Genomic DNA, 24,076 nt, shown 5'->3' with positions numbered 1-24,076 from the left:
AACATTTGATGGAGGAAACAAGAAGAAATATGCCTCTTTTAATTATAATAATGTAGCTGAGCAGCGTATCTTCGGGTCTTGAAAGGTCTTAAAAAGCCCAGACTTCGTGTCCAATAATAACTTTAGTAAAAAAACACATCACAGATGAATGAACATGTCTCTCCGACTTTCCAGCAAGTGACTGAATGCACCATCAAGGGAGAGTTGGCCTTTGGCATAAACACAATAAAGTGACATTGTCCAAAGTAAAAGAAGACGTCTAGTTCTGGATTTAGTTTCAAGACTCTTGGTTGATTTTTATGCTGCGTTGAAGGTTAAAAAACGTACAGATGTGAAAATCAAAACTTAAATCCTTACGGTTATAACAACACATGACAAGCTGTGAGAGCAGCGGCTGAGTTCTCGTCACACGAACACAACGTGGCTCAGCTGGAGGGCATGAAACAAATGTTTCGACGGGACATGATCACTGGAAACATTGATTATACGGCTGTGGGATCGCACTATTTTAAATTAAAGAAACCCTCCCACTCTTGTTCTCTAACTTCCCCTGGCACTGAACTCTAAATGTTCAGGTTTAATCAAACAATAAGATTAGGCTTCTTTCTTCTTTCTTTTTCAAGCAGCACTGCCTCTGAGAAAGGTTTTCCTGGAATCAGTAAGCAACTCAAAGCCTTAAATCTCAACACAAAAGACTCATTTCATACTGTTTTTAAAGGTAAAGCAGCAGCAGAGATCATGTGAACGCTGTGTGTCAAACCCCCGTGCATCTGTTTGATTTCACTGCGTCATTGGCTCGTCATGCTCGTACCGCCGCTAATGCCTCTCAAGCCCACCCGGCAAAAATGACCACCGCTCTCGGCCCCGGCTCGAGTTCTGTGTCGCCGGTGATTGCCGTGAAAGTGTCAGCTGTCCGAGAATCCTTCGTTTAAATGGCAAGTGGAAAACGCCGACATCTGTCACCTCCACTAAATTGGCTGAAGCTGTTGAGTCGGGTCTTGTCCTGCTGGTCGGGGGCCGATCATTAGGAGTCTGGCACCTCTTGATGGACCGAGGCGCTGGCTTATAGGTGCTGATCCAGTGTCCCAACTCTGCAGGCCAACACGTTTTATCTCACCTCTCAGTCAGTTGCTAAACACAGAAATGTGGCTTTCTTCTCTGCAGCGTTCCACTTCTCCCAGAAGTTTTCAACCCAAACTCTTTCCCGTTTGCTCTCTCCCCAGTGCCGTCATGGGCCATCGTCTCGATCGCCTTCGTGGCCATCATCCTGGTGTTGGCATGCTGCTTCTGCATCTGCAAAAAATGGATATTCAAGAAGAAAAACAAAAAGAAGGGCAAAGACAAGGGCAAAAATGCCATCAACATGATGGACGTCAAGGACGGAGCCAAAACCGAGGTAAAGACTTTCACCTTTTGTCGCTTAGAATTTGGAAACATGTCCTCGAACAATTAGTCTTTGCTGGATCTTAAGGTAAAAGTAAAACTGATATTTGTCCAGAGATATATCCAGTTATGTGTTTTTTTGCTCTATTCGACATTTTCTTTTAATATTTTTAGTGTTTCTAATGCTGTATTGTGACAGATTTGATGGATCACATTTGCAGTTGCAGCAACACATCAAGGTGTGTGTGCGCCAACAGAATGAGAGTAATGTCGCTGCAAATGTGGCGATCAAAAACCTCCATTTTTTTCTGCATTTACTGTTACTGTATGTATTTTGAATGTCTTATGTATTAATTCTTGCCGAAGATATACATGCAGTATTACTTACTATGATATTTCACTTACTTAAAAGTAGAATTCAGTCTAATTACAGGAGAGTCAACGGAAGCCATTTAAATGGCTTCAGATTGAAGAGAGAGTGTTTCAATCTCTCTTTTTCTCCTACTTTTCGTTTCCTGTGAGTGTTCCTTTTTGTCATATGAGGACCTGCTCACATGTTGAAGAGTGTGAGTAACGTTTGCCGTGTAATGAAGTGGTATCCACCCAGAGAAATGACACCACCGAACAGGAGGGGAAATGTAATCGAACCCAATTCACCAGTACAGAACGGGGAGCGATGAAAACCCCCGACACTTCACATGGCGTTAGTGCACTAATTGCTGAGGCGGCGCATCATTATCCCGCTGTCTTCAGTGGAATCATGCACAAAGTGTGTTCAATTTGCCGCAACACCTCTGCTATTAGAGGTGGAGCCGACTCGTAGACGGAAACCACTGATTACTTATTGTAGAAGAAAGCACGAATTAAGATGTAGATGTTAAAGACTGGTTTGTTTTCTCACGTGACCGAGAGCAGCTTCAACTGCCAGCGCGGTCGAACAAACCGCTGCACTACAGCACATCACTTGTGCTTAGAGGAGAAGATTTCCCATTCATTTCCAATATTCCGGCCGCCTTAGAAGCACCCTTTTTTTTATATTTTCAAATAGGCATTAATCAAAATAAAAGACCCCAGTTATAGGTCGCCCCTCGTACCTAATCTCTGAGATCGGTGAATATGCCACTTCCGAGGCGAGTCGTCATTTCTCCTGGTGTGCCCAGACTCTGGTGTGTTAACTCCTGTGTGTGGTTGTTTTAATTTGTGTTTCTTCCTTCTATGTCCTCCTTATCTGTGTTGTGTCTGATGACTGTTCGGGATGGTCACTGGCGGTAGGTTCCAAATTGCTGTTGGATCTTCTTAAGCCTGCTGCTCTGATGTTTTATTTTTTTATAGCCTCTTGACAACAACTTACTCCCATTGAACCAAATATATGTAACTATGCATACAGTACATGTATATCTGCTGTGTATATATGTGTGTACAACCTGCGTACGCACATATATATATATGTATGAAAGAAACACTGGGTGCGCATTGACAAGGTGGAACCGTGCTGATTGTGGTGCCGAGCTAAAGCCTCCTGCCTTTTGAATCTTTAATTTACATTTCAAAGGAGGGGCGGCGAGCGACCGTAGAATGATTGAGAGGCTCTGCAAGTCAACGCTCCTTTGAAACTGCGGCTGAAAAGGAAGCTTTTGACGTACAGTAGAATTTGCATTCACACCCGGACAACCCACGTGAAAGGCGTCGCACCTTTCCTGCAGCACTGGATGCGCAGAAATTGGATTAACCTTGTAAATTCACAGGTTTGATACATTTTATTTCCTCAATCATTTTACCCGCTCTGCTTAAGAAAACCAAGAAAAAAACCCACTCAATTCAGATTTTCTCCCAAAAGGCGGAGAGCAAAGTGGCTCAGCGTAAAATATATTAAAAAAAACAATCAGTGTTGTTCAGCCTTTTTGCTTTCACATGAGCAACTTGACAAACTAATAGGAGCACCCCCCCCCCCCCCCCCCCCCCCCCCCCGGTATACATCACAACCCCTTTTACCAACACACCCACCCACTGCTGGCATGATGCTTCTAGCTACCATCGACGTAGGGGATCACATAAGAGCTTTAGGGGTGATGGTGACACTGCGACTGTTTGTCTTGAGGGCGTAACCAGACTTGGGGAATGGGGGAAATCACACCAGAGCACTGGTTTGTATGACAGAGAATGCTCTGCATGACGACAGTGACATCTTGGAAGGCAACGTTTGACGCTGAATGAATGATCTTGAGCGCTAGTCTTTTGCCTCTTCAATCGCATGTTGGTCTTATAACAAACTCCTCCACCCCCACCAGCACCCCTCCTCTCCTCCCCGCCCCCCCCCCCCCCCCTCCAGCACCAGCACCACCACCAATGCTGCTCCCCCTGCTGCCTTTACCTCAGTGCCAGGCTAGCGATAGGGCAACTTCCCTTCTCACTCTCTGCCACCATCACTCTTCCCAGTTGATATGTGTTTTTGCCAGAGACTTTATCTGCCTGAAATAACATCAAGGGAATTGTCTTGCTGTGACCTTTCCTGGAAGCATCTCTCTCTCTCTCTTCCAACTGTCCTCTCTCTGTGTCTCTTTACATGGGCTGTACCCGAGTCAGAATTTATTGAAATTAGTTTCGGCTATTCGTTTCTTTTTCATCTGGCAATCCGGAAATCCAGTGACACGAGTCTCAGTGATGATTTTGACCACACTGGCATGTCAAATGCGGCTCGCCGTAGTCGTTATCATGAACATGTTTTAACATCTCTCAATGGGCGGGGTCCGATGGATTCATTCATTCATTCAGCAGCTCGGGGAAGATCCCATCACGGGACCTCTCCCCGGGACGCTGGCCCTCGCCGGCCGCATTTCCGACTCGGGGTGAACGTCGCTCGCCCACACGGAGCTCGCTGCAAACCCACTCGTCTTCAATTACGACACGGTTTACAATGCTTTGTGGGTGTAACTACTTTGCCGTGTAACCAAAATTCATATCTATACAATCCATATGTTCATGTTTAGATTGTTAATAGGACCACTAAGTTCTTTATAGATATATAAAAATAAAAATAATGTCTCGACTTGAAGAATTTGAAGTCGCCTGAGGCTTCGCCTCTGTTTGATTCGACTCCTGGACTTGCAGGGAGCAGCCCTTCTCTCTATTCTCTCCTCTTCTTCCTCTAATGCCCGTCGCTCTTATCTCTGGCGACATCATTTGATCTTTCCTCCCTTTTAGACAGAAACACCCAGAGATTGATAGGAAAGCATCTTCGGGGGAACAGGCCCGGTGCTTTAGTGCATCACAGAGCATGTCCTGGTGTTAACTGCTATGGTGTTTCAGTGCTTGCTCCCCCCCCCCCCCCCCCCCCCCCCCCCTTATTACACCATAAAACAAGTGGCAGCTTTTACAGGAGTAGGTCCGGTGGCAGGACCTGGGCGGGGAACGGCTGGCTGGGTGCTCGCACCAGCGACAAACAGGCGACACTGACTCTTGGTGGGTGTCTCCTTCAGGCCTTGAAGGATGAGGAGGAAGCAGAGACAGGGCTGACTGAAACGGAGAAAGAGGCAGAGCCCAAGGAGGACCAGAAACTGGGCAAATTACAATACTCCCTGGATTACAATTTCACCGAGAATACGGTAAGGCTCTGTTCTCCGAATCTCCCTGTGTGTGGTGTCGTTGTTGCGAAAGGTCCTCCTTCGTAAGTATGGTTCACGCCCGACTTCTGAAGGGGTCCAACTTTTCATCTCTCCAGAGATTAAACAGGACCCAACCCAGGTTTTGCACAACATTCTCCTTTTGTTGCGTCGCCACTGCTGTTCGAGCACTGAAGCTTGAGAGCAATCTCACAGGGATATCACGCCGGTCGAGTGTGTTCATTCGCTGCTGAGCCTTGTGAAAGATACAGTCGGCTGTTGGGATTTGGTTGTTTCTTTCTACGTGATTGAAAACAGCCCCTGCAGAAACCCATCTGCTTTATTCTTTTTCCGGCAGGCTGACTTTAAAAAACAAAAAAAGAAGCAGAACGAGGAAGCACATCAACTTTCCTCCCGCCAGATGTTGTGTGACAGATAATAGACACGGTGCGTGAACACGGCGCTGCCCCTCACTGGGCTAGCTAACTCCCCATTATGAACAGAACAGAACTGACAGCCTGTACTCCTGTACACACCGAGTCACACACCGGCTTAGGTACATCTCCCTTACAATAACTAAAAGACGAATAAAACTGTTCTCATGTTTGTGTCTCCTTCAATCATCAATAATTATTAGCACTTAACCTGTCATCAATGCACAGACTGATTCATGTTCAGACACCCAGGCCCTTATTTATTTTAGAGGGGAAGGTATTGAGTCATTTCATAAAAAAGAGGGATATTATGTGGACAATATTACATTTCACAGAGTGATCTGTCATCGAGTGGGAGGCAATGACAGGTCTCTCTATAAGGTTCTTGATTACACTGGTAATAGGCTCCACAGTGGAGCTGAAGTGTAATGAATGGGTGACAGTTTTCACACCGCACACGGCTCACTGCCGCTCTGAAACAGACTGACCTAAAAAAAGAAAAACCCGGGGAGGCAGCCGTTCATCTGACCCACTTTCAGCTCCGTGACGGACACAGTGGCCTTGAGGAAATGTTTATTTGTCACCCTCAGGCTTTGAGGCCCATGCAATCGATGTGAGCACCACAGAACTGCTGGAGGAGAGCTGACAGGGGGGGGGGGGGGGGGGGGGGCTGTAGCTTCCTTTACAAAGCAGAAGGCTGCGTGTGAACGACTGAATACGTGGCAGCTGTTAAAGACAGGATATTACAGAGAACAGGGATTGTCTAGTCTTGGGATAATTTGCAGTCAGAGATTATATTCGATCACAGCCGAAGCATGGAGATGGTACTTTTCAGTGCCTCCCTTTCTTTTTGACGAGATCAAATTTTATTGTTCGAGCCCAGTGTCCCGAGAAATTAGGTTCGTGTTGGACGGCTCTACAGCACGCGATTTAAGGACAGAGGATGCCCGATGTGAAAAACTCAATGCGATGTCCGAACCACAGCTAAAGGCAAAAATGTTTGTATCTTTGCTGAAAGGACAGACTCAAAGTGACAACATTCGACATCGCAGTGCCAATGCAGAAAGTCTTCTTCCCTTTATGCAGTGAAGTCGGGCTGATAGATGGGTTGCATGTTCAATCACAGACCAATACTTCGTGCTTTATTTGCCCTGTAACTATGATGGTTTTATAACCCGAAGCAAGACTTTTGGTTCCTTAACTAAAACGTCAATTTGCCTCGTCTGCTCTGTCGTTGCAATGCACCGACGCAGAATTAAATGAGATAATAGCAGGTAACAGGTGGTCACACATCTTAATGTGATCTGCAGGGTTTTGCAGGATTATCCAATTTAAATCTTCTGTCTGGGTTAGAAAGTGATATTCGGCATCTAACTCCTCATTTAGGGTCTGAACCAGATGTTGTATCCGTTTGGATATATGTCAACACACTTTGTGTTATACCAATTTGTCTCATAAATTAGAAAACACGCCTCGTTTAAGATGCTGCCGTTAGCGCTATTAAATTTCCCCTTCGTGGTTCAGAGATCTGTCACTAAATGTTCCATCGTGCCAAGAAAAAAAGGGGAAACACTGGTTTGTGTGTGTGTGTGTGTGAGACTGAGGCGAGATCAGACTTAAGTGTGAGGAGATGGGCAGATTAATGCCAGGTCCTCATGGCAAAGAGCTTTGTTTCCGTCTGTTAACCACCACAACTGGCTGCTTCCCCCGGTGTTGATGACTCTGAGTTTATACGCCAATGAGACAAAAGGTTTTTGTAAAAGATCCCAATCAGTCAGGGGAGCGACGATGCGGCTGCATCGGGCAAATGAAGCACAAAGAGCCTCCTCAGCGCCGCAGGAAGGGAATTATAATGTCATTCCTACTTTCAACAGCATTACCATATTCATCTGCAGGTCAAGACCGGGCCTATTGTGTTGTGTCCAGTCAGAGTATGTGAAATTTGAACTCATCATTAAAAAGGGATGAATTTCAAAACATTCATGTTTCTTTTTTTTCTTTTTTTATCATTTATTTCCAGAATTTCCCCCGAGACTGTTCATTTGTGAAATACAACACAAAGCTGCTTCGTTAAATATTAGTCATGAAAATGACGATTGGTCCTGTTTGGAAGTGTGTGTGAAGTGGTCGCGGCAGAGCCGTGATGCATTTGGGACGAAGCCGTCCAAGATGAGCTGCCGAGAGGCAGAATCACCGTCCTGCAGCCGCTCTGTGCTGCTCACCGGACTGAAGAGTAACAGACAAACAGAGACGGGTTACTACCAGCAGCTCTCTGTCTGCCGCGATACAGTCTTCAGTTCAACAGAAACACCCACACAGATGTGCAAACATTTGATTCAACTCTCAAAGGTGTGATGATCAAGGTGTTGGAAATAAATAGTGTTATAATTAGAAATAGAGGATTGGTTGATTAGTAGAACTACAGAGTTGTGGAGAGGAGACAACAATTGAAAAGTGTTTATGTTCAGCTACCATATGTTACCAAAGTGTACCAACTGTATCGTTGATTTCAATCAGACAATGTGTCCTTTAGTGTGGAGGATTCGGCACAAGCCTCCAAGTGGGAATTCCTTAAAAGTCTGTTGCAGTAAATTTTCATATCTTAAAAAAGTCTTTGGCAAAAAGAAGGATTTGACGTGGAACATTGTGTTTGTGTCACGGTTTACAGCTGATGGGCACATTTCAGGTATTATGCGTATTTATCATTTCTCTTCTCTCTGTTCGAATTCATTGTGAACTTCATACTTTTGGGTTTTTAAGCTGTTAGCCAGACAAAACAAGTAGATGCCACCTTGGGCTCAGAGGAGTGTTTTTCACAATGGTATGTCATATTTAATACTTTAAATAATGGGGAATGATTAATACATTGATAACTCACTTGATGGAAAAAGCTCTGGCCAGAATATGTAAACTACACACAGTGCATTATAATAAATGTTGTTATATTTATCGTGACAGAATCTCATTTCAGTGTGTTTTCAAGGTGATGTCAAGAAAATGTTGTGCATTACCTGGGGAGCAGTAAATCAATCGAGGATACTCCATACTTTCCATGATGATCTCGTCTCGTGTTCACTATTGTCACGTGTGTGATGTTTGTGTGTGTGTGTGTGTGTGTGTGCGCGTGTGTATATGTGGTACATTTACTCCATCTCATGAAGACCTTTCCCTACTGGAATCTCACCACCATCCACTGCAGATCAGTGCATGTAGTAGTACTGAGGGAATCTCATTACATCTGCCACAAACATCCCCTCGGGTTCAAGGAGGGACCGATTAGAATGCGTTGGTCTAAAGTCACTGTGACCTCCCAAAAACACGTTTTTGTGAATAACTCATATGATAATTTCACACAAACGTTTAATAGGATAAAATGATGAAGTGGTGACATCTTGGACAGACGTGGATGATTGGCGGAAGCGTTCAGCCGTCCAGTTGAACTTCAGATGGAAGACGATAAAGAAGCAAAGCTGGAACTGAATGACGAAGATGTTATTTTATTTCACGAAACCAGGGCATCATCGTCAAAGCTCTGCAGGCTAGTATGACAACACTGCTGAGGTTCAGCTTTGATTTAACCATCAGAACTCAAGGTCCTCTTACAAGCTTTTTTTCAAAGCTTTCAGACTATGATCTTCATCTAGCGTTGGTTACTTGCCTTATGGCGTTTACCGACTGCAGTTAATTGTCATTGTTTCCCACCTTTTCTATTTACCACTGCGTCGCCGGCAGCGCCGCAAGCAGTAAACCGACGCCGCTGCCGACAGCTGCAGAGCTCCGTGGCTGAGCGCCCTGGTCAGCCTCCACATTGCTGCTTGATGGCTGCCTGATAGGAAGTTGATTGACTGGACTAGCTGGGCCTCCTGAGAGGCCTTTGAGTTTCAGACTCTGACTGGCAGGTCAATCAGCCTCCCGGGCCCTCCATTGCGGTTATCAATTATCCGCCTTATGTGAAGAGAAACAGTCCTCTCGTTCCCACCCTGACACGTCCTGACCTTTACGAACTCCTCAGCCGCTGTCAGGCTCTGCAGGCATAACCTTCTAATAACGCTGCCATATCCCACAAAGAAATGACACTGAATCACCTTAAAACCCCAATTGTGGGAGACTGATTGCTCGTGATTTTAAAAGACAAGAACAATCTTATGTTCCTCAAGTCTTCGAGAGATAATTCTAGACATTTCTTGAACAGTATATGGACTCTCTGTCAGGATGTTGGTGGGATGAAGGTGCAAGTTGTGATAATTTGGATAAGGGGACAGTTTGACATGCCGTCCCTCACTGTTTTTACCCTTTGGTGTTCCACTTGTAGCTCATGGTGGGGATCATCCAGGCCGCAGAGCTGCCTGCTATGGACATGGGTGGCACATCCGACCCATACGTGAAGGTCTACCTGCTGCCTGACAAGAAGAAGAAGTTTGAGACCAAGGTCCACAGGAAGACCCTCAATCCTGTCTTCAATGAGCAGTTCACTTTCAAGGTACACCTCACAAGAGCTCGACTTCACGTGCTTCCGCAGGACGCTGAGAAACATTTGCAGCTGGAGATGTTTTTGTTCCGCTGACAATCTGATTTTCATGCAGCCATGAATGCTGGAAAGGTGTGGAGACAGTAACCAGCTGGCACATTAACAAGCTCCTGATATCTCACACACACACACACACAGAGGCTGAATGTGATTGGGATTAACACAGGCAGCTGCACCGCGGCCACAATAGATGCATGAATGCAGCTCGGCAGTGGGGAAAGTTTTGTTATTCGCTGGACAGAGAAGAGCGCAGGTGTTTGGTGTGAAGTCAAGCGCAATGTGATGTGATATCCACCTCAATGCTGTGTATTTGTGTGTTTTCTGTAATACTTAATTCCCAAATTGTGAGAAAGACAGGACAGGTAATTACAAGTGCTGTCAAGGACTTATCGTTCCCTCGCTCTCAAACAGGGCGTTTCCATTTCATAAGTTTCATCCCAAAATGTAAGGCAAGCAAGGATCACAAGTGCTCACCCGTCTTTTACCCATCGCAGGTCGCAGGTCTGATAATGCCACCTGTCAGGTGTAGTGATTGATTTGGAAACAGAATCACCCACAACATCGACATCCACCCACTCCAAACACACACACACACCTACACACCTGACTCAGCTTGGCATTTAATTAACTGAAGAAACTTCACAAACTCTTCTGTGGAAGTTCAGGGCTGACGATATTAAATGAAATGGATGAAACTGAAGATTTTCGAGTATATATACCACAAAGCATTTAAAAGCATTCATTTTGATATAATACAGTCCTATAAACCAACACCTCTAACAAAGTCAACACAGACTGGACATAATAAGCTTCACAAAGATGGAGTTACTGCAGGGTGAGCCATCCAATTAAAGAGACAGTACGTCTGTTCCTCTCCTCGTCCTCCTCAGGTCCCCTACGTGGAGCTCGGGGGAAAGACGCTGATAATGACGGTGTACGACTTTGACCGCTTCTCCAAACACGATGCCATCGGCGACATCAAGGTGACCATGAACAAGGTGGACTTCAGCCACGTAACAGAGGAGTGGCGGGATCTGCTGAGCGCTGAGAAGGAGGAGGTAAGACTCATGAAACCTCTGTAGGATAACACGCACACATGCCAAACGTTCAATCGCTCCCTGGAAAATGTGAAATGAGAAATAATTTTGTGACGCCGGTCAGGGCTCCGATTTGCACACCTGTCAGCTGCTGTTTTTAATAATACGGGTATTTCTTTTGCCGGGGCTTGCATAAGTGATATCAAAATGATTGTTTTTGCTGTGTTCACTCAGCAAGCTGTGCTCGAAACACAAATGTGATGCCGTGGCTGAAGTAATCCGTCTCTCCTGGAAACTTAATCAGATGTCCACACTTCCCCTTCGATTAATAGAGGTGTGACTTCCCAGGCAGCAGTTCAGGAAATTCAATTTTCATGGTAAATGTCATGGCCTGCAGCACATGTTGCCAGTGGAACCTCATTTTTAGCGGCGTCGAATGGCTGGTGAAGTTGTTTGAGTTGAAGGGCGTCACTATTCTTATTCGCGTTTGGTCGCACGGCTGCACTTGATCATTTCACGTCAGGTCCGAGACACCGGAGCTCAGTGGAGAGCGGTCGTAGAGGCAGAGCGTGGAAATCACTGCTCCACACCGGCCTACTGATGAAAAGCATTGAAATATTACATTCAGTAATTTCATGCCGGAGTCATAATGCGGCTCTGAATGGTCATTTCGAATGCATAGCAGTAACAATGATCCATTTGTCAACGACCTTTTTAGATTTTGTGTCAAGATGCAAATGAACCTGCCGCATGTGAAATGGACGGCGTTGTCTTGGCAGCTCAGCAATTGTACCTTTTGATGATTGCAATCAAAACAATGTAATTATATCTGCAGTAGCTTTTAAGGTTAAAAGAAATACACGTATGTGTTCATTTGCTCATAGTCGAAGCACATAACTTCCCCTACAATATAGATGGATGTAACTAATAAATAATATATGCATTTACATATGTTGTGGCTTTAATGTGTGTGAAGAAAAGAGATGACAAGAAATAAGGTGACACACAAACTGTGGACGTCGCTGTTGACAATCAGCTCCCTAAACTCCCAGATCACACAAAAACTACATCTCTGCCACAAGAAATGGTTTATTTCTCTCCGTTTACCGGTAATCTGTGTTTCGTGTGAAATACTGGATGCATTTTTCAGTTCATATATATTAAAGACGCTGGTCACTGCTCTCGACAGGCATAATTAACCGTCGCTCTGTCTCTCGCTGGGGGGGGGGACACACTGCAACCAGCGCAGTGACTCCGCATGAGGAAATAGGCCTTGATTGGAACGTGATGAAAGAAAACAAAGGCTGATATTCAGCTCCTATTTGTTACTCAGGTGTGACCTGAGGGAGAGTTATTGACGGCGTCTGCACCGAGCGTTGATGCGAGAGATGGAGAATATGAATCGCTCTCTGTTCGGCGCGTGATGATGAGGCTTGTGTTCGTGATGGGGATTTGTCCGAACCGGTGAAGTGATTGCAGTCGGTGCTTCTCCAGCGGAGGGATGAGTGACGGACCAAAGAGGGAGCCGATATTAGAGAGCGCTCAAACCCCAACGAGAGACCGAATCCATAGTAGGCTGGAGACGCGTCGGGACATGTTGTGTAATTGATCGGCTGTGACTCAGAGAGGCAGAGTGTGGTGTGAAGCATTGACTTTGTGCTGCTGTGTCTCTTTACCCGCTTGTGATGCACATTGATGAATATCTTTATTTATTGTTTCAACACTGATAATCTTTTAAGAATCATTTTATTTATTTAACTAAATTCTGGAGGTTGTCGTAAAATAAATGATTTGATTGATAAACCTTCTGCGGTGAAGTTTCTCAGTTGAGAAAAAGTGTCTTTAAAAGTGTTCTTTGTGATTTATTTTGTCTGTACTTATTTTTTTAATGTGTACAATATGTAGTTATTTCTATGAATACAATAAGACAGCAGACAGCTGGCTCACGTGAGGACTAACCTTGTTAACAGCTCGTCCTGAAGACTCTTTTTAAATATATTAAGAAATATTTGTCTCCAAAACAAAAATACATTGAACCATTTATTATGAACTGCATGTTCTGGACTAAAGAATACCACGAAATGACATGCTCACTCCAACTGTCGTTTACTCAGACGGCGTACTGAAGTGTTTTTTTGTTTTACAGCTCTACCTTACACTGAATTATTCATGCTGGTCTTTCTGTGCGCATGTTCTTCACTAGAAAGCATAAAATATATGCACTTAAAGCAATTACAAGAACATCTTTCTGTCGTTTATGTAAATTTCATGCATAAACGCGGCCTTATTCAAAGTGGACTCTGTAATTACTGTATCAACTCAATAACCCAATGTCAGTGTACTCTACTCGAACCTTTAGTGCCGTCACGTCTCACATAGAAACGTCTGCAGCTTTAAATGTTCATTAAAAAATCATTAAAAGTTATCTGCTCTGTTTGTGGAGAGCACCACCAAATAAACGACGCGTCTAGCGGGTTAAAAAAAAAAGGAACACGAGAGCTTCAGATTTGGTCGACTGAACATTCCCTAATGTGCTTTGTGGAGGAATTGACGACCTATTTATTGTGAGCATCTGCTGCGAGCATGTGATGCAGTCACTGTGGATTTATTAGCTGCTGTTTAAAACTCACCTCTGCGACGTGTCTGTTTGTCCAACAGCAAGAGAAGCTGGGCGATATCTGCTTCTCTCTGCGATACGTTCCCACCGCTGGCAAGTTGACCGTGGTCATCCTCGAGGCCAAAAACCTGAAGAAAATGGACGTGGGAGGCTTGTCAGGTGAGCAACAATTACAATGGTGTGCTTGTTCCCTTTGACTTTCACCCTGACAGGCCCTTTGTCTGTAACTATACATGCACTGCAGCACATTTAACAACCACCCAAACACATCACTGGTCACGGGGACATTTGTCAAAGAACAACATGGCTTTGGCTGAAATAAATCAATTAAAATCGTATAAATTGAGTACAGATGCAAAGGAAGACCTGAGATGCAAGTGTCTAAAAAACCCCATCTGTAGATCTATTTATTGAGTCTGATCTAAATTGTATTCTCTCCAGCGTTTATGAGTTAATAACCGGTGAATAAAATGTGTCGGGATGTTTGTTGCTGTAGTACTTGTGTTGGCCACATGGGGCTGAAGTGCACCACATACAGTGTTAGTTTAGTTTTAATTTACATTACATTGACACATAATATTTGTGAATTGTGTTTAGTACGCATCGATGGATTGAAACTCACCTTCAAGACAATATGAATGTTAGTCGCGGTTCAGCCTCTTGTGACCAAAATTAGAATTTCAACAACAAACGCTTGTTTTTCACCCGTTATTGAGTCATAAACACTGTAAAGAAAACAGCTAAATATTTGGGGGGGGGGGGTGATGTTCAGATCGAGAAGAAGCCGCACAGTTCAGACTTCATGTTGTGTGAAACAACCACCAATGACGGTCGCATGCAGGAAAGACTGAAAGCTCCTCCTGCTGTGATGCAGCGCCCGACAGTGAACCCATGCGGCATTAAGATCAATACATGACATTTATCACAATGCAGTCAAGTCTGAAGAGCGGGTCTGATGTCATGGTAACGGAATGTGCCACTTGCGTGGGCAAGGAGAGGGGTGGAAGTCATCGCACATGCAAACACCCACAGGTTCATGACTGGAGCACACGAACAACACGAGCAATGTTTCAGAAAGGGACACAAAAAAAGCATCACTATCTCAGGACGATCAAGAATGCTCAGTTGGAGTCTTATTGTCTTATTTTGCACATTACAGATTTAAATCTAAACGTATATTCGTTATGATACAAGCACACAAAGGCATACTAGGGTTTGTCTTGGACTGGATTATGGAAACCAAGACTGCTGAACGTTCAACTGGTTCTCTTTCCCAACTCGTCAGATACCGCCGCGTGGTCAGTGTCTCTACGTGTCTGATACCGATCCACTGAGGTATAGACAGTTACATGTTTTCTCAATATTAGTGCTTCCGCCAGAGCCCCACATGCACTCACTCAAGCACACGAATCACACGATACGCCGGCCCGTCTCCCCCCCCCCCTGCTGCCTCTACTTTGACTTTCTGCGGTGGTTTCATTTTAAAGTCCCCGGTGTGCACTCTCCTCCCGCCTTCACTCTTTCTGCTGCAATCACCATACACCTGTGTCCACTCGCTTTCCGCCTGACAGCCCAGTCTCTCCGCATAAGCCTCAACATCCTGCAGTACAGTGGCACGGCCCACGCTAAAAAGCACACCGTTCCCTTTCATCTACCAAAGCAGCCATTTGGCAGGGAAAAAAAAGCCCCATTTTATGCTACTGGCATTAGCGCACCTGTGCACATTTGCATCGGGGGGGACTGTCAGCCACTTTGTCCAGCCAGTATGAAAAATGTGTTAATGTGTTCACTTTGAAGGCCAGGTTTCTCTTTTACAGAGAAGGGAAATAGCAGCGAAACCAGACAGTTTGACACATACTGTCACATTTAATTGAAGCGTGTCTTATCTCCTGTGGGTTTCAGGGTGAGTTATTAGCATACAGTCAGAGCTGTTAGTTTGTAATTACACACGAGCAGAATATGCTCTAAATTGCAGTTTTTTGATGTTCCGTTGGTCGCGACTGCTTTTTCTGCTCAGGAAATGGACCTAAAAGTGTAGCAGATGGATGAAATAATGAGCAGGTCCGTAATAACAATAATTAGCCTCCATCCACAGGGCGTCTCAGCCCGAGTTTAAGGAGGAGGACAAGTAATTGATGGCCTGGGATCAGCCTTCTCCTCTATTGTCATCCTGTTTACCATGCCTAATTATGGCTCGCAGAGGAAGACGTGGGTATTATCATTAACCAATGTATAATCAGAAATAATTCTTTTGATTGGCTCCTCATGAAACATCCCTCCAAATCGACCTCCACGCTGCGTCTCTCGCAAAAAAAACCAGACTTTTTAAACATTCTGCGTTTTTAAAAAGTACTCTTGATTTCTTCGGCGCTCCCTGTGATTGCTGCTCGAGTGCGACGAGGCGCCGAGCACCGTGCTCTTTAGCTGTCGTCTCAAAATAATCCCGGTCTCATTGCAGACGAGTTGATTTCCTCTTTGTGTTCATGTGGGTCTGAGCCCCAGAGAAGAGCTCCGCTGTAAACGCTCGTGTCTGTGCTATGTGTGCCATTCGGCGCTGAGTTGAGTGTGTAAAACTAAACCGACGGTTACCTCTGGATTCACCCACCGCGGCGAATCCAACGCGATGGGAGGAAAGCTCAGATGACAGCCGGGCTATATTTAACCCCGCTTGTATTGGTGCTCATTTGGCACGACTCTGCCACAGCGGCCGCGCTCGATGAGCACGGAAATATTTGAGGAAGAAACAACTTCTTTGTTTTGGTGTTGTGCTGTCTGTGCGCGTGATATAGTGATGCCTCAACTGTGAGAGGCACCACCCTCACCGAAATAACCCGCACGAGTCGCAGCTGAGTTATTCACAGCTTGAAACACAAACTATAAGTAACCACTTTAGAAGTAGACCGCTTCAGTAGCTCAGAGCTCATCACTTCTCCAGAAACCTGCTTCCAGCCCCAAATGTACTGATGGTGCGTCGCCTCATAAAACCATGGCCGAGATCCGGGACCCAGATGAGTTACCTCAGGATTGGGTAGTGGCGTCTCTTTGCTGTACACATTGTGTGAGGAAACGCTGTTGCATCAGGAGCGCTGCCATTCATCTATGAAATGGGACAGATTACATCCGTCAGGGATAAGGCGGTTAAGAAGGGGGCCGGATATGAGGTACGGCGAGTCTCCCAGAACTCAATAACGGCACACAAAGATAAGAGCGTCTGGATGGCAGTGATGTGGCGCCACAGGTGTGTTTCCTTTTTTATTTGATCTTGCGTAATGCCATTCGGCTGTTGTGTTGTTTATTCTGGCACAGTTGGAGCAGTATTTGGACGTGGTTTACAGTTTGCCGGTTCGCTAAATTATGATTCTGACTGTGGTGAAGGCATGACCGGCCCTGCTTTGCCTCTGATTGGCGAGCGCGCTATGCCTTCGCTAGTTGGAGTCAGTCAGAGGCAGAGTTTTTGCATTTTGCATTTTGAAATGGTTCTTTAAATTACTCTTTTTTTTTTCTCACGCATAAATCCCACAGATCCCTTTTACAGACCCTCGTTGCCCTTTACTATTGCTCAGCTTTTGTGCTTGACTTTCTTTCGACCTTTGTGAATTTGATGAGACGGAGGTCTGCCGACGCAAGATTAGTTTGAATTAGGCAGAAGAAGAACCAAGGAGTTCAGACAAAGAGAACCTTGCAGAAACCAACAAGGGGATGACTGCGACAGCAATGGCGTCTGATTTGTGCGAGTGCGGTGCGGAAACACGACAGAATAACACTGAGAATTGTAAGATTGTAACTTGAGTCTGCAAGTTTCACAAAGTTAAGGCTTTTTGGTTTACATTTTGAATCATAGACCCTGATTTGACGGATACAATCAATGAATGAAGAGCTCGTACGCTGTTTTAAACTTTTTATGACAATTTTAGGACACCAGAAATGGTTGCCATACTTTTTAGAATTTATTAAGCCTAAAATGAAGGAATAAGGGTGACTGGGTCTTGGCTGCACCGTTGAGAGGTTGGGTGGAATTCTGGACAGAGCTGGGCAAGCGTACACCTGGACAGATGCAGCCTTTGAATTAGATCAAACTATACCTGACACACATGGAGGCAGTGTGGATGATTGCAACGGACGATTTCCAGATTTCATCGAAGATTCTCTCACCAAAGTCCTCCCATTTTCATCTAAGATGCTCAAAAGAAGGCGAGGCCTCCTTCAGTAAATCATCATAAATCTGAGATATAGAGCTTTGTTCAAATTGATAGGTAGCTGAGCGCAAACCACGATGTATTGGATGCATTATGACAACACGCATGCAACCCTCATACACCGGTGTACTCCTCCCAGCTCTCCATCTCGTCTCAGCAGGAGAATACTAATGGACGCCCACTCTGTTAGGAGCCTGTTACCTTTTCACTCGTGTCTCTGTCATCCATTTATTCTCCCTGCTTTTCTCCCTCTTACTCTGTTTGGTTGCGTCTATACATACATGTCAGCTGCACTGGACGAATCCAGTCTCCAGTCAGGTTCTTGTCCCGCTGAATTGGATAAAAGATGAAGGCAGCTACGCTTGTTCAGTCTTTGCTGTTGCTGGAAATCTCACAATCTTCCAGCTAAAATCATAGATGTATTCAAACTGCAGCTCACACGTCACAAAAACATGAAGCGCTTTAAAGTCTTTGTGCATATGGGATCCAGAGATAAACACAGATTAGCAGAGCAAGCAGTCTTTCAACAACTAATTACAAGCTCTGATTTCAAAGTCTCACTCTTTATTCATTCACAGCTCTGAGGTTCGGGGAGAACAATGTTAGCCTCGGGCGTTATGTTATATTATGTGTTGATAAGCTCAAGATGTAATAAGCACAAAGTGAAGAAAACCACTGATGTGTGAGGGGCCAAGTGGGAGCCACCATGGCTGACAAGAGGCTGATACTTGTCAATCTATTACACGCCCAAAACATTCTCCTCTTATGTCCGTAGTGGAACAATAATTGTAAAAATTGCCACGATACACAGTTACTTCCTGCTAAAATGAGTGAAAATAACTTTATTTAATCACAGAAGTTAAGATGTTAATACTGGGCTTTGACGTTGAGGTTTTTCTGTTCATTTCAATAGTACACCCAAGAAACCAGGTTATTCAGATAAATCAGGTTAAGCAGTGTATTTACAAGCAGCATTCACTTTTTACCCTAAATCTGCCTTTATGTGCATCAGCAGTCGTTTTCATGCCTAAGTGCATGATTTTAAACCTGTTTTCTTGTTTCCATGAAGAAATCCGATTACTGCATGAAGTCGACTGTAACCTCGTTTCATGTCGGGTGCGGGAAGTAAAAGTCCGCATCCACGTGGAGTCAGGCTGACGGTAAACTGGACGAGAGGATGAATACCTGCAGTGGGAACGGTAGACAGCATAGTTTAAATATTACAACATTTTGCCGTCCTCCATGACAGAATTTACAACCGGCTGTTATGCAGCTCACTCACACAGAATATTAAGAGAAACCTTGTCTGTAACCTGTAAATGAGTGTAAAACTGTTCATTTCCCACTTGTGAAAATGTGAACGAATAAGAAGATTGCATATTCTTTGAACTGCAGCTATTATTGAATCCTCGTTCTTCTTGTGGATCCTTTCTGTAAGCCTCGGAATATTACGGTGGAAGTTATTACATTCTTCGGCCGCACATACTTTGGACTGATTAGGATCTCATGGTGCAAATCAAACAGCCTCACCTCGTCCCTTTTGATGGCCCAATTGAAGCCCAAAAAAAAACCACGCCATTTCTTTCATCATTTTGAAAAAGACATTTGCTGCCGGCCCTCTTGTCCGTTTTCCCTCCGAGCCCAAACAAAGACACGAACTCTCCTCCTCTCCAATTTATTTTTGATGACAATTTGTAGAATGCAAACAAATCAGGAGAAGTAGTGTCACGTCATAAACGAAAGCGATGGGCGATTCGCTTTTTTCCCCCGACTCGCCCTGATTGCCAGAGAGTGGATGAAGCGGACCACTTGGTTGCCACTTAGATAGCAGTCGGACTGATGGAAATGAGGCTCTTGAGTCGGGAAGGTTAACTGAGTGATGTAAACAAACAGGACTGTCTTTGTTATGCTTCATTGACAACCATTTATACACAGTGGAGCATTCAGCAGCTGAAGAGACATGTTTCCCTCAGGAGTTGGTGGAGACCAAAAACAGAGCTGAAAGGAGAGAGCGATGCGTGGGCGTCCATGCATCACGTGGCCAGAAACATGACTTCAAATGGATGTTAATGTGGCTGTGTGTCTGTCACTGCAGATCCATATGCCAAGCTCCACCTGACGCAAAACGGCAAGAGGCTGAAGAAGAAGAAGACGACAATCAAGAAGAACACCCTCAACCCTTACTACAACGAGTCCTTTAGCTTTGAAGTCCCGTTTGAACAAATCCAGGTACGTCCTCTTCCATTGAGCGCTTTATTAAACATCCATTCCCATCACTCTGAGATCTCTTAAAGGTAATGTGCTTTACTGCAGAGACGAGTAATAACCAGCAAATAAGTGGAAGCTGATTTACCAAAGAATCCGTTTCATCACAACAGAATAATCAAAGGCTCCTCGTTTTATATCAGCCTTGGGTTCGCAATTTCACGAGCCAATTGCTCGGTGGATGTTATTCTATGCACTTGTTATTGCCTGTAGCATTTACCTCGGTGCTATTTTTTGCACGTCTTACAATCATTACTAACATAATGTATTCAGCATTAACTGCAGACAAAGATACGGAGGAATGGATAATGAATGCACAAACTTTGCCAGAAAGAAAAAGCAACAAACTACATTGTCTCCTCATGTAAGACGGTAATTGAGTCAAATTGATTGAGCCCGTCACAGCTCACAAATTACGGGTTTGGATCCATGAGCCTCATTTTCAATTTAAACTGTCGATCCCAATAAACCTCGTCCAAATCAAGCCCTGATTTAGTCGTGCTGAGAACAGTATTACTGCTGACTTTACATTCATCATCTCATCATTGAGAGTCAGGTGAAATAATTAGGAGTGCCACTGATTCAACCTGTCATAGATTAGGTGTATTACATGTTCTCCTGAGTTTAAAACATACTTGAATGACCTAATTGGACTGTGACCAATCAGTCAAACTCCCAACTCCTGAAAGAGGTTGTGGTAAATGTTGTAAACCTTTAATTACAGACTTGCTCCTACAATAGTACCTCTGTCTATGTTGTAGGGGAAATTAATACAGCTCAATTAGATTTTTCCCATTCTGTATAACAAATTACAGAGATTGTGTGGGAATTACAATCAGTGCCTTTAATTGGTCTATTGCACTAACAGACGGTGTATTATTGACTGAAGCAGTTCCACGTCATCCTCAGTAAACACACACACACACACACACACACACACAATTAGCTTTGCAGAACTCAGTGACAACATCAATCACAGCAAGAAGAATAGAATCAGCAGAGCGATGCTTATTGGTCAGTGATGATCAACGGAATAGTGTGCTAATTTAGAATAAAAGAAAGCCGTGATTCAATGAGCACATTGTAGGTGAACTGTCCCTTTAAAGACCAACTAACCCCAACCGGCCATGTGGGAACCTTATTCAGTATTTCATTACATGGCGAATTAGACGTGCTCTTTCACAGCAGTGGCTCTGAGCTCATGCAGGTGGCGGTGTCCCCGTCTCAGTGTGCCAGTGGAGCGAAACTTAATCAGAGCTCTTTGTGCACTAATTCATATTCTGTGCCAGAGATTGATGCCCGGGTCACTCCTCTTTGCAGTGTCGCTTTGAATGAACACATGCCGAGGCTGACTCTCAGGCCTCTGAGTCAGCAAACATTCTGCTGTGTTTGGCTCTGGTCAGTTACTGTTCATCAACATTAATGTCTGGAGGAGCAGCTCGTTCTTTGCATAACTGTACTAACCAGCAGTGCTTCATGTAGATAAATGCACATAAAGCATAACAGCGCATGCTGACGACACCTCCACTTACGTTCTCTGTTCCTCGCCTACTTTTCCCTTTTCTACAGAAAGTGCAAGTTGTTATAACTGTCCTGGACTATGACAAGATCGGCAAGAACGATGCCATTGGCAAGGTCTTTGTGGGCCTCAACAGCTCGGGGACGGAGCTCCGCCACTGGTCCGACATGCTGGCCAACCCCAGGAGACCCATCGCCCAGTGGCACGTGCTGAAGCCCGAGGAGGAGGTGGACGCTCAGCTCTCCACCAAGAAATAGGCAGGGCCCTTTCAGCACCTGCCTCGTAGTACTCTTTAGCCAGTATGTGTAAATACCTCAGTGATATATGAGTCCATCCATGTTACCCCCCCCCCTCTTTACCCCGCCTCTCAGTCTCATCCAGCTTCACCGCTCCTGATATCACAAACAGTCCTAATTGTTCAAACTTCCTGTGACCTCCCACCCTCTGCTTTTCTGTCAGATTCCCTACTTTGTTTTGCTTTCTCTTTTTATTTTGTTCCTCTCTGATTCAGCAGTTTTTGTTCTTCATCTCCGTGCCCTTAACTGCCCCGACCAAATGCCCCCTTCTTTTAAGCAATACGATCTGTATAGGTAGCGCATGACTGAAAGAATTTATTGTACCACAGTTGTATATATATGTATGCAGACAAAAATGATTTCTAGTTTGTGTGTTTGTATGTTGTTACCCGTTTCCTAATCTGTGTATATCTTGATGTTTTTAATAAGATGTTCTATTTTAAATGATGTAAATGCAGATATAGAGGAAAGCCAATATTATATATCCCAGGATTGAAAGATTCTACCTGATTACCTTATTGCATTCCAGAAAAAAAGGAGAATTCCAACCTGCAAGACACTAGTGGAAATATATTCACATTATAAAGGACTGTTCAGCAAAGGATCATCGCAGAAAAGACAGATGAATATATACACTCAAAACTCCAAAACACAAGGCCATTAACTGCTCTGGTTCTGAGGGGGAAATGATGCTGCTGGAAATTATACAAGCACATGATTTCTTACAACTTTTTGTACTTATTTCTCAATCAGAGGGCCGATATGTTCAGCTCGAGGCACACTGTTACCAGAAACAACAGTCAATGCGAACCAGTTCGCATTTATTTGATCCGTATTTGGCAGAATAAGTGAAATAGGTCCTTCGTTCACTTGAACTGACTCGTTCTCTTTTTCAAAAGTGAAATAATATATTGCCTCCAAGCAAAGACTCATTTCCCAACCTTTAAAAAAAACCCGACCCCATGTGAAAAGAGCGCCACGCTGTAGCCATTGTGTCCTTAACCTCCTTTCACAATATTTTGTTAACTGTTTACTTTGAACAGCCTTGTCCGAGGGGCCGATCTTTGAGAGGAAAGATAAGAAGAGGGGGAAAAAAAGAGTTTTGACTCTGGTTTTAAGAGGACTATTTTTTAGAGCAATTCAACGTCTTGACTATTTTTCGTAAACTGCATGATTTTTTTTACAATCTTTACTAAAGGCTGGGGACGGGGGGGACATTACTGACACCAGGGGCCGTCTCTTCTGATACAATCCCCTTGCCTTCAATCAGAGGAGAGCAAAGAAAAAACCAGAGCAACGAGTTCTAAACACTGCCATTTTCAGAGGAGACTTATGTAAAGACCCTCTCTTCACGCACACTCCCGCGTGCTGGTGGTTGTAGCTTTGGTTTATTGGGAACAATGTCTTCGTCTGCAATGGTGCCCTGAATCGCAGTCTTTGCTTTGCGTTGCCTTCTCACAGTGACAAATAGAGCTAGCCATGTTTTACTGCCAATTTAAACTTTTATGTGGCTGCTGTTTTGCACTGTGTTTGAACTAGCTTGTTGACTTCTTTCAGAACTATTTTTTTGGATAATTGCTGTGCTGGGCTTTAATTCAGGACACCTGCAGCGGGAAGCCAGAAACAAAGGAATAAGTTTGAATCCATGAAAACCATGACGTCTCTTATCTTGGAGGAACTTCTTGCATATACTCGATGCTATAGCTTCAGGAGGACTTTCTAAATGTTTTCAATGTTATTGTGTCGTTGATAGCACGAATATGAAAAAGCTACTTGTCATTCCATAGGAGTCTCTGAGGACTGCTTTGTGTATCACTGTGACTGCCGTGTGTGCTTAGAGATGTAGACTTATCAATAGGTAGCCAAACCAGTTTGTTCTGTGGTGATGTTGTAGCGTTTACTGCCATTTTCCCCCTTCTACACGCAGAGAAAGAGCGCGAGAGAGAGCGCGTGCGTGGCGTCGCCAGACTGCACGCGGCAAAAAAAAATGAAAGGCAGAAAGACGTTTTATCTGAGCGCGAGTGGGGTCGTTTCACACAGCATTTTGTTGAGCACTGTGCAATACTTGTATGTTCGTCCCATAGTGTTAACGTGGGTGGTGTTGCCCGAGGAAACAAAAAAAAGATTCGAACCCTTGTGGATGATTCCAGTCCAGATGTTCCTCCTTTCCAGTGAAACGGTTCGGACACAGCACACGTAGAT

The 24,076-nt window shown here is 44.4% G+C and overlaps 1 protein-coding gene across 1 annotated transcript in view; it reads left to right on the top strand.

Moving 5' to 3' along the window:
• The window catches only part of syt1a (synaptotagmin Ia), a gene marked incomplete at its 3' end in the record, with an annotated part of 61,971 nt that extends 40,136 nt beyond the window's left edge, over positions 1 to 21,835 (top strand). Inside the window, exons 3-9 of the mRNA XM_079294725.1 lie at positions 1,224 to 1,396; positions 4,860 to 4,985; positions 9,729 to 9,896; positions 10,835 to 11,002; positions 13,640 to 13,757; positions 19,890 to 20,023; positions 21,629 to 21,835. Of these exons, the coding sequence (XP_079150851.1) occupies positions 1,224 to 1,396; positions 4,860 to 4,985; positions 9,729 to 9,896; positions 10,835 to 11,002; positions 13,640 to 13,757; positions 19,890 to 20,023; positions 21,629 to 21,835 (1,094 nt within the window). The remainder of the gene's footprint in view (positions 1 to 1,223; positions 1,397 to 4,859; positions 4,986 to 9,728; positions 9,897 to 10,834; positions 11,003 to 13,639; positions 13,758 to 19,889; positions 20,024 to 21,628) is intronic.
• Between the last annotated feature and the right edge of the window lie 2,241 nt (positions 21,836 to 24,076).

This window comes from Melanostigma gelatinosum (genome assembly GCF_949748355.1).
Source record: "Melanostigma gelatinosum genome assembly, chromosome: 22".
Taxonomy (NCBI): Eukaryota; Metazoa; Chordata; class Actinopteri; order Perciformes; family Zoarcidae; genus Melanostigma; species Melanostigma gelatinosum.
Note: the sequence above shows the minus strand (reverse complement) of the source record. Positions and strands in the feature narration are given on the sequence as shown.